Source organism: Parasteatoda tepidariorum, chromosome 2, assembly GCF_043381705.1.
Source record: "Parasteatoda tepidariorum isolate YZ-2023 chromosome 2, CAS_Ptep_4.0, whole genome shotgun sequence".
NCBI lineage: Eukaryota > Metazoa > Arthropoda > Arachnida > Araneae > Theridiidae > Parasteatoda > Parasteatoda tepidariorum.
Window position 1 is genome coordinate 9,853,914 of NC_092205.1, and position 11,405 is coordinate 9,865,318.

At 29.6% G+C, this 11,405-nt stretch overlaps 1 protein-coding gene across 2 annotated transcripts in view; it reads left to right on the top strand.

The window, feature by feature from the left end:
• The window catches only part of LOC107448812 (carboxypeptidase D), a 233,923-nt gene that overhangs the window by 206,516 nt on the left and 16,002 nt on the right, over positions 1 to 11,405 (top strand). The window contains exons 6-9 of one of the 2 annotated variants that reach the window (XM_021146849.3): positions 587 to 760; positions 1,873 to 2,025; positions 2,268 to 2,410; positions 4,814 to 4,909. In XM_021146849.3, coding sequence (XP_021002508.2) covers positions 587 to 760; positions 1,873 to 2,025; positions 2,268 to 2,410; positions 4,814 to 4,909 — 566 coding nt within the window. Of the gene's footprint in view, positions 1 to 586; positions 761 to 1,872; positions 2,026 to 2,267; positions 2,411 to 4,813; positions 6,502 to 11,405 lie in introns of those variants that run through there. The other variant, XM_021146846.3, reaches the window with a different exon arrangement.

The following is an 11,405-nucleotide window of genomic DNA, read 5'->3' on the forward strand; positions in this document are numbered from 1 at the left end:
TTTCAAAGTTTCATTGTTAAGAAAATGTATGAGTTAATTAAATATAAAAATATTGTTAAACAAATTGAGCGAAATGAGCTGCCCGCATTTCCGTGCTTCAGAAACTCTCAGAGAAATCGCATTAAGTTATTAATTCCGAATACACGAAAGAAAAAAAAATTTAAAAAAAAACAATCAGATGCCTAGCCATTGCATTTCAGTTTTAACCCTCGTCCGTCCCAAGCTATGGAAGACGAAGATTCTAAATGACTCCATGGATTTATTCAAAGAAAACGATTTTGTTTTTCAGAGAAATCATAGAAAACATGCAGATTTGAATTTATTACTTGTAAAAGAAAAACTGAATACTGATCATTCATCTCTTATTTATTCACTGGTTCAAACATTCACTATTATACCCATTCTTCACAACGTATTATAACTACTAATAATAATCGCTTTAAATGACATCCTTTACTTCTTTACTCAGACTACTATAGGCTTATGTAACAAAATTTGGGTGAAATCCCTCATACGTTTGTATAAAAATTGTAATCTCAAATGTTTAGTTGGCGATTAACTCTTAAAGCAACTTGTTTGTTTTCAGTGTTCACAACATTTAGCACGCCTTCCTTGACGCCAGATGACGACATTTTCCGGCACCTTTCTTCTGTTTATTCCTTTAACCACGAAAACATGCATCTTGGCATACCTTGCAGAGATGGCACGCCAGGTTTTCCAAATGGAACCACAAATGGAGCAGCCTGGTACCCGTTGACGGGTGAGATTCATTGTTCATTACTTTAAATTAAAGTAATTATTTTGTGTCATCGATTTTTTTTCAAAATTTATTTATCTATTGCTTATTATATTGGACATTTGTGATCGACTGGAAGTTTAAAAATTCGGTGCATTTAATTCCTGTTACTTAAAATTCCCTATAATCATGGTAATCGTGTTTGGTAACCAACTTTGGTAAGCATGTGACAACATGGGACTGATTATGCTTTAATTTTGAGATTGAACAAAATTTTAATAATTAGAAAATTCAAATATTAAACAATTTTATTATAATTCACATATGAGAGATAGTCGAAGCCTTTTAAATAAATACATTCAAAGATTCGCTTACGTCACCCATAATCAACGTAAGCGATTCAAAATTCAAATTTGGTATTCTTATATTTTTGGCATTCTTGAATAACAAGCTACACATTGCATTTTTTTTAATTCAAAAAATCAACTTTTTGTCAGCTTTCTAAAATTTGATTTGATCATTTATAGCATTAGTAAGCGAAAAAGTAGTTACCAAGCAATTTTTCTTGTTATCACTCAAGAAGCACTTGTTTTTTCAATGGGATGCCTGCAAGTGACGAAGTGTAGGTATCTTGATCCCACACTACGTCACTGATGGGTTGTTGAAACGTGGTTTTTGTTTATGTTAGCAACTGGTCTTTCCATTCTATTCCGAGTAAACCAAACACTTTAAATATCAATTCTCCTATGTGGCACATTGGATATTCTTTTTTCTATATTCGTGATCTATATTTTACTCTCGTGATTTATTCCTTATGTAATGGAATTCAAGATTAAATTCTTTAATAAAAAGGTTACAGCAATAGTGTAATTCAAAACTGATAATGATGACAACTGACTAATGATGATTAAATCCAAACTATAAGACTGAGTTTAAATAGTTTGAGTAGTATATTGTTTTAGATATCGCACATGCAGCGAATTTTCATCGGCAGCTTATAAAAATATTTTAAAAGACGCTTAGTTATTTTCGCGAATGTTATTTACATCGGATTTTTCGTTCAATATCTCAATTTCTGATCCCCTCTTTGTCCATTATCATTAAGCAATCATTGAATCCTGTTATTTCATGTCCAGGAGGTATGCAAGACTACAATTATGTTTATGGTGGTACAATGGAGGTGACCTTTGAAATTAGTTGTTGCAAGTTTCCTATGAAGACAGAGCTTCCAAGATATTGGAGAGAAAACAAGAAAGCTTTACTGCATTTTCTCGGAGAGGTACATAAAGGTAAGGCATTTTATAAGGCAAGAAGAATTTGTAACGACTTTTATTGTCTAACGAACCAGAGATGCTTTTTTACAATCAATCTTTAATGCTTATTAATGTTTATTTGTGTGTTGGCCAATTAGATCTTTTCAGATCTTTTTATTTTTTTAAGGAATTAATCTTAGGGAATAGAATTTAAATATGCCCGCGGTATCTAACTATTTCACTATCAACAGTCAAACAGCATGTTCAAATATTTTCAGGGGTGAAAGGTTTTATCAGAGACTCTAGTAGCAATCCAATTTCAAAAGCAGCACTGAAGATAAGGGGCCGTGATATGACGTTCTATTCCACAGAAAGAGGAGAATATTGGAGACTTCTTCCTCCTGGTTCATATATAATTGAAGTAAGTAATGTCAGAGCCTTTTCTTTCTTTAAAAAAAAAGAAGAGAAATTTGAATATGGATAGTTATTTTTTACAGTCTTCCACTCTAAACGATCTTTTAAAGAAAGTCTCCCTTTGATATTTGTAGTCCTCTTAACACCTTCCTTCTCGATCCCGTAAAAATGACGGGATGAGGTTTCGCCTTCTATTTCTCGCTCCCGTGATATTTCCCGGCTGGAGCGTTCAGTAGTCACTCGCCAATAAGAATAAAACTAATTCATTTCTTTTCCCCGGAAAACATTCTATTTCTAATTTTACACACCAGATGGCAGTACCAGGATATTTTTTGAGGTAATTGTAAATAGTTAGTTTATTTTAAACTAGATGTCAGCACTAATCAAATACGGGTATAATTTTCAGGAATAAAAAAAATAGGCTCTTTTATGACCGTTTTCTTGATAATTAACCGATCGCAAAGGGGTTAAAATTATTTGAAATTTATCAAAACGAGAAGTAGCGAATAACTTTAAACTGCATGCATAGTAATCATGTAAAGAGTCGCAAGTATTTACCATGTTCATATATTCGCCATTACTTGCGTATGAAATAAGTTAATCGACAAATACAGTGCAAAATGGCTGTAATACTAAATATGATTCTTATATTTATTTGATTGAGATGATTGAAAGAAAACCACATCGCATTCGAAATGTCCCAACTTTAGTCAAATTACTAATCAAGGGTGATGGACAGCTTAAGTAGGCTCGCAAATGGTCACCTCAAATGCCTCACCTTTGCACAGGGGAAAAAGTCTTCCAGAGGTGTAGCTGCTCTGTGAAGAATTCCAGATGAAATTATGGTGAAAAGTACTGGCATTCAGAGTGCCGGTACTTTTTACTGTAAGATTTTACGGAAAATGGATTTTACGGATAATGCACCCTAAGTTGCGGTACTTTATACCGTAATTTGAGCAGGAATTTTTTTCAGTGAACTGAAACTCAATGCAAAGCCTCTCCCAAACAACTTTCGAACCAATCGAATTTCGACTGGAACGACTTTAACACTATTCATCTTCCTGTATTCAATTTTTGAATACTTTTGGGATCAAACTCATATCAATTATGATTCTGGTATTTATTTGATTGATATAAATAAAGAGAAACTGACATGTTCATGACCTAATTAAAAAACTTAAAATCATTTCACACCAATGCTCACTAGTGAATAACTTGCTAAGTAGCAGAACTGTACTCCGTTGCAAGTTAAGAAAAGACCATTGCGGTATAGTATTTAAGTAATCATCCTCTACTACTGCATATAGTTCTGCTTTATTTAGCTATTAAGTTATATAACTATGCTCTCAAAACAATTTAAAAGTTAAACTCGTGTAACAGAAATTTAATTCATGCTATTTTTAATAAGCAAAAAGAAGGCCGTTTTATTAGTCGTTTCAACAGTTGGCGATGTTGATATTTGCCCGCGCTTGGAGCTTGGCAACCATTTAGTGTGCACATAGATGCAAAAAGGCTATCTCCATATAGATAACAGTTGTTTCTTAACTTCCAACAGAGTATAAGTTAAACTGCAGATCTTAACTTTATTTAATTGAAATAATAAATAAAATTAATAATCAGTAATCCCAATAATAAGCCCCAAATATAAGTTTTCTGATTCCTTAATTACAAAATTTCATTTATTTTCTATAATATTAACACCATTTCAAATATTGAGATTTTCTTAGACGCTCTGAATTCTTTGCAATTTTAACTCATACCATCATCCTTCAATATCCTTGAGATACAGTTGAAGCTCATAAGACAAAAACTGGAGTAAATCAACAACATGCTGGATAGAACTACAATAAAGGCCCATAGATATTATGGCACACATTTGAATTTCCAACCAAAAAAAAAGAAACGCTAAGAAATGGTATAATATGCTTCGCCCATGTAACTATCTCAATTCGAAAACATTAGAGATACACTTTAGTCTCAACCTTCTATGAGCAATCTTAATTTGAAGAAGAACCAGTGCTTTGACGAGGAGATGAAATTCAACGCTTTCTATGGGAAATGATGGGGAACTAGTATGGCAGAGGCATACAAAAATTGCCACAGAGGTCATGTAACTGCATGAACGAAACTACATTGACAACAAAGACACGTTTAAATTAAAATGATCTAAATATTATGGAATATCTATTATATATAATTCTCTTACGTGGCTCCCAAATTTTGGCTGGTGAGCGCCAGCGAGCAGGGGGTGAAGCCTCCTAGTAACCTAACTTATATTAAACTTATTTTTGGAAAAGAAAAAACTTATTTTTGGGAATTATTTATTTCAATATCTTAAAAATATATTTCTTTCTTTTTTACTTCTGTAGATTGTATATAAATATANACTGCATATTATTGTATTTATTAGGCGAGAGCGGAAGGGTACAAACCAGCCGAGTCTGAATTTATAGTGACATCCCAAGAAGTTACAATACAAAATGTCACCATGTACCCGACGAGAGTGGTAAGTGACCAGTCACAAGCTTCATCTGAAGGACCTTGGGAAAAGCATTTGGAAATAGGTCAGGACATGATTGGGCCAACGGCTGAATCGATGGCCAATGGGGAGAGTAGCACTTTTGAATCACAGGATTCACTGCACGAGAAACTTTCTGAATCGTCAGGCAAATCCTCGGGATATCTTGAAAACGAATACGAAGAGCTTTTAGGCAACGGTATTCCCAAAGAACAGGAACTAAGCGATTCAAATATGACTGACTTCTCGCTTCAGCCTAATGCCGATGCAGTTTCCAGAGGCAGTGAAAGCACTTTCTGCTCGGTTTGTCATTTTGCCACCTTGGCGATGTTAGCGCGAATTTGGCGACCTCGACTTTAATGAAAAATTGAGATTTAAAAGTTTCAATGAGAGTTTGGAAAAATGCCGTAACTGGGGAGTGGATCCTTAGACATTCCCTTGTTTAATGCTCATAAGTCAGACGTATAACTGAAAGTGATACTAAGTCAGTTTTAATATTTCGTATTTAATTAAATTAATCTTTTGTTTTGAGATAAATATTTGTCTTTTTTAATCTACATCTCTTCAATCTTAGTCATCCACACTCGATTGAATTTTAATTTACTATTTTTTATATATTTTTCTTATTTTGTTTGTTTACTATTTATGTGTTGGTCGTCACATCAGTTTTTGATATATTTCATCAGGATATATAAATATATGAATGCGTGGACATGACGGTGCATATGTTTTTGTAAATATAAAACTTGTTCTTCCATTTGCACTAGTTCATGAACTGAAGGAAAGGATGATTTTTTTTTTCAAATAATCAATTTATTGTTGCATCATGCTTGAAAATATTCAGATATTCCAATGTGTCATTTTAATACTATTATATGACTCCATTTTTAAGAATATTCAACAGATACAATATGTATAAATATTCAGCTACATATTTAGATAAGACAATTATTCTATTCACTAGGAAATAAATTGCAGTCGTTGCTTATTGAAGGAAATTTATGAAATTTTATTAAGAAAAAAGGAGTTGAGCATCGAAATTTGCTACGGAAATGAATAAACCTAAGAACAGGAAAATGGAATTCGTCTTTTATTTTTTTAAACAAAATCTGCATGAACTTCAATAAAGCAAGTCATAAAGATCAACTTTTATAATTTCAAATACATTTTTTTTTCTAATTTTCTTAATTTTTTTAAAACTTTTCCTTGTAGGTAAAATATAACTTAAACGTGGTTGTGTATGACTTGTTAACTTTACGGCTTTAAGGCATAAGTTCTTTTTATCACGCTGTTTAAATTTCGGATCAGATTTAATTGGATATTTATAAGTGATGTCATTCGTTTGTGCCAAACCTGATTGGCTAACCTACGCTTTTTCTCTAGCTTATTTAAGAACTATAAACTCTATTATAAACATTTAAGGTTATTTTTTAAAGGGTCTGACGGCACATTAAAAACACTTTTTTCGAATAATATGCTATTTTCATAGCTGTTAGGAGTTTTCAACAGTTATACGTGACTTTTACGACAGGTTAAGTATATATTTCTAGCCAGCTCAATGCTATTTCTAAAAAAAGAAATACAGTATTTCAATGCAAAGAAAAGCCTCATTTGAAATGAAATGAAAAAGATTTATGACGTACTCTTTATCATGAAAATAGTTACTTCTGTGTTACATTATTAAGGCTATTATAAATTTAAAAAATTGGAGAATTATTCAATAATTTTAATTATTTCTATCGAATTGGAAAAATCTAGCAAAATTTGGGGTTTTAAGAGTATAATATTTTTGAAAATATTTCTGCTCCAAAGCCTACATAATTCTTAACGGCAGGAAGTTATCTATAGTTTAAAAATATAGCTTTACCTAAGATATAAGGCATTTAAATGGAAATTTTTTTTAAATTTTCAAGGTTAAAGGTGGCAAGGTTTAAAGTCATTCAAAGCCTAAATTTTAAAACTTAGAATCTTAAATGTGGAGATTCTTAATTTACGACTAATGATACATATTTTAATGAATATAATGAAACAAAAATATTTAAAAATTTTAATTACTTATTTAGAAAAGCTTTTTTTCGAAGCTCTGTCTCCAAGGAAAATAAAAAGCTATAGTTTCAGAGCACTAAGTTTGAAGCAATGCGATAATTTTAAACTATATATATAATTANAGGCTTAAAGTCATTCAAAGCCTAAATTTTAAAACTTAGAATCTTAAATGTGGAGATTCTTAAATTACGTTTAATGATGCATATTTTAATGAATATAATGAAACAAAAGTATTTAAAATTTTAATTACTTATTTAGTAAAGCTGTTTTTTCGAAGCTCTGTCTCCAAGGAAAATAAAAAGGCTGTAGTTTCAGAGCACTAAGTTTGAAGCAATGCGATAATTTTAAACTATATATATATACAATCTGGCCGTGAAGAATGGTCGGAGCTTTAGGACAGACAAATAACTTAAATACTTTAAAGGTTATTAAAAAATTTTAAAATTTGCCAATTTGGCGAGTTATTTGATTTGATTAATTCTATTAATTGATATTATTTCCAATTTGATTAATATTATTTCCACCTAGGTGAAAATTACCAAAATCACTGCCTTATTCTCAACTTTTGCAAATTTTTATGAGCTCAAGTAATGCATCACTGAAATAATTTTTTAAACATTAAAAAATTAGACTACAAACGCTTTTCACTTTCACAAAGCTGTAGCTCTTCTCCATATTCACGTTTGGCACCATTTTCCAACTAAGCGTGGACAGCGCTGGCTTTAAACAGGCTAAACCTGACCTAAACAGTCATGAGTAACAGTTGCAAACTCACAGAATTTATAAGAACAGCGTATTAATTTGGAAAAAAACATCATTTCATATTACGACGGAGACTTCGAAAAACAGCCTTAAATAAGAAAAGTGAGTTCAGTTCTCCGTACGTTAATGTGACGGAAATAATGTTTCAGTAAAATCTTTTAAAGAAAAATTACTTGATTTGTACTTGTAGTAGGTTTTGATGCTCAACTCCTTAAGGCATGTTTTTCTCTCCAGTTGCAAGCAGACATAAATTCTAACAAATTGTTTTATTTAAATACCAAAATAAGATTTTATTATAAATTCTATATATGACTTTTCATTAAAAATTCTAATTCGAAATACGTAAGAAAATAAATTCAGGAAATCCGTATTTTGTTATAAATATAGATAATTCGACCTAGCATGCAGATTTAGCATTTATTATCTACTAATTTGCGTTAAAAAAATATTCTCCTTGTTTTGAAAAAATGAATAGGACAGTTCAAAGAAATAGGGTAATAAGAAACAGATAAAATATATTCCATTTGAAATTTTATCAAAAAATATTTTTTTTGTATTATATTCATTAATTTAAAAATAATATGAACGCTTTTAGCACATAGAAATAACTCTTGTAATTCTGATAAAAAAACGAGTTTTCCCTCGTGTAATTCAACGGGAAAGAAATTTCATTAAAAATTTACTTGAATGCAAAATACTTGGTCGGTTTATAAATAAGAATGAAGTAACTTGATCGTTGTATTTTTAAAATAAGTTTTGATATCATTACAACTTATAAATTGTCCTTTTTTTTCATTTTTATCGAATGACAAATAGAGTTTTGGAATAAAATTAAATTTCTAGTTTTAATATTTATTTAACATTTTATTTATTTATTTATCTGATAGTTTCGATGATTTTTTATCATTTTTTTATTTTTCTGTAAAATTACCTAGGGATTTTATTTAATTTTCTAATCCATATTCCCGAATTTTTTTCAGAGAGGAAATAAAAAAAAGCTTATTTTGAAGTTATTATAAAAGCATAAAAAATTTTAATTTTGACATAAAAAAACGTTGTAAAATCAAGTCAATAATTAATTTAATATGAATGAAATTCATAAATTTGCATGAATGATTTTTGAAAAATTTAATTAAAAAGGCGTAAAGGAAATTGCTATTCATGAGCTTAAGTGATTAGCTAAAAAAGTCGAAAAATAAACATTAAACAAAAAAGTATGACATTGTATGGCATTTTATAAAAACAAAAACTTGTTAAAACAGATGCCGATTAAAAAATTAATTATTACATTCAATCCAAATCATTACAAATAATTATTATTTACATTAAATCAATAGTAAAACTCAGTATTTAAACTGTTTCTTATTACCGTATTTTTCTTTAAACATATATTTTTTTTTCTTTTTGAAGCATTTTTTCTCTTTGTTACTCATGAAATTCTATTCGAAAATATGTTTGTTTAAATAAGTTTAAGCAAACATTTTAGTTTTTATTAAATATATGAACAACAAAAGCAGGAACACAAAATCTGAAAACAGTTTTTAATTATTACTGTATTTTGAATGCTTAATTTAACTAATGTGCAAAAACCGTGTAATTATTGTAAAAATGTGTTTCATTAATGCTAATCCTTAAGATGCTATAAATTCAGAATATTTTTTATTAATGAGAAGGAATTCTACTTTAAGGTTACATATAGAAATAAAATATATATTGAAGTCTTTTTACGAAAATAGATATTTTCATACATAATTATGTGCATAGTTACAAGTTATAGGTGGCGGTTTATTGATGTAAATTAAATGTTATCAAATTTCCATTTATTAGAGTTCAGAAAGACTAGTTCTTATGTACGGTTTATACAAATTAAAAATTAACATGTTTTAATCACGAAAACTAATGACATAGCTATATTATTCTCTTAAAAACTTAGCTATACTTTTTTTCTTTATAACAGTGCACTGTTTCCAAGTAAAGATTTAAAAATCTATTAGTGAGAGCTATAAATTTAAACAAAAAACTCTTTCAATAAAATAAAAAAAAAACGTCTAAACGTTATTCAAGAAACCAAACAGGAGTCTAAATTTTATTCATAATATGATATTCTTATTTTTAAAATATGTTTAAAATTCAGTGCTGCAAACATTTGACAAATGCATAGATTGAATGCCGTAATTTACATTGAATGCCTTAATTTACATTATATGTCGTAATTTACATTGAATGACGTAATTCATATTAAAAATTAAAATATAGATATAATTATTCACTTTGTTCGGTCTAATCTAAATAGAAGTTTATAAAACAACGGATAAATAGAAGTTTATAACGGATAAATCTAAATGGAAGTTTATAAAACATATTCTAAAATGTTTTAGTCCGCGTTGACGCCTACTGGGCTTCTCATGCCTGGCCGTTGCAAAAGCAATGCACAAACCACCTATCTTATTTCATGAAAACTCTCCAAATTGTCATTAGCTGCATTTATATTTACTATGTTGCTTATCATTAAACTCACCCTTTTTAAACGTGTCAATCAGTTTGGGACCCTCTTTATTTGTGATATTCACCTGAATTAGTATTGAAAACGATCCAGTTTGAACTGTAGGTCAGAATTTCAGATTCTTAATTAAAACAATAAAAACAAAAATATCGTTCAAATACTAAAATTCTCTTTTATTCAGAACTTAAGAAGTATTTATGGGATCTCTCAGGTCCCATATCTCAAAAATAAACTCACCAACTTAATGCGAATTAAAAGAGAAAAAAAATAAAGAATTCTAAAAAATTTATCAAACAGCAGTGGTCGCCATAGCAACGCATGCGCACTGTTTACTATTACTCTTGAACACAGTTGAAAAGCGTGATGACGTCCAAATAAGGAGCGCACGCCATCAAACCCAAAACAACGCCCATTTTGCCAATGGGTAACAAGCGCTCGATTCTCAGCCTAGCTTACATGGTCGCAATTCAATTTTTGTTACTTTTTCAGGGTATTATATCCCTGAAGTAATTATTCGATATTCAAATCTAATATTCTTTTTTAATTGCAAATTGCTGTTGCGTTTTTAACATTTTTCTCAAAAAGCCACTTGCATTCAAACACAATTGCATAAAATGCTGACATTCGGAACATGAAGTTTCCAAATATCCAAATATTTTTTTTTTTCTTTAATGTTCATAAATTTTTCAAATTAGTTTCAGCAATAGTTCTCATCCCCACAATTTCCAGTCTGATTAATCTTATCATCAATTAAGGAAGAATATATTCTCAGAACTCTCTTTTTGGAAGGGATTAATGCAAATGTATGACTCGACTTGCCTTCTGAGATGAAAATCAATAAAACGTATTATTCTTTTTTTTCTGATTATTTTGCAGTTTACGACTAAAAATGTTATTTTTTTGCATGATCAATTACTTTAATTTGTATATTTTAATTGTAACTGCTTGTTTTTAAAATTGAAATTTCTAATAATTTTAATCATTATATTGAATTAATATTCATTTTTATAATAATATTAGTATTCTAATTGTTTTTCTTGGCACATAAAGAAATTTTCTTTGTATTTAATAGAATTAAGTACAGTCCAGGCATCATAGTCTCAACGCGTCTTTGTGCGGGTTTTATATATATATATATATATATATAAATTAACATTGAAATAAATAGTAATT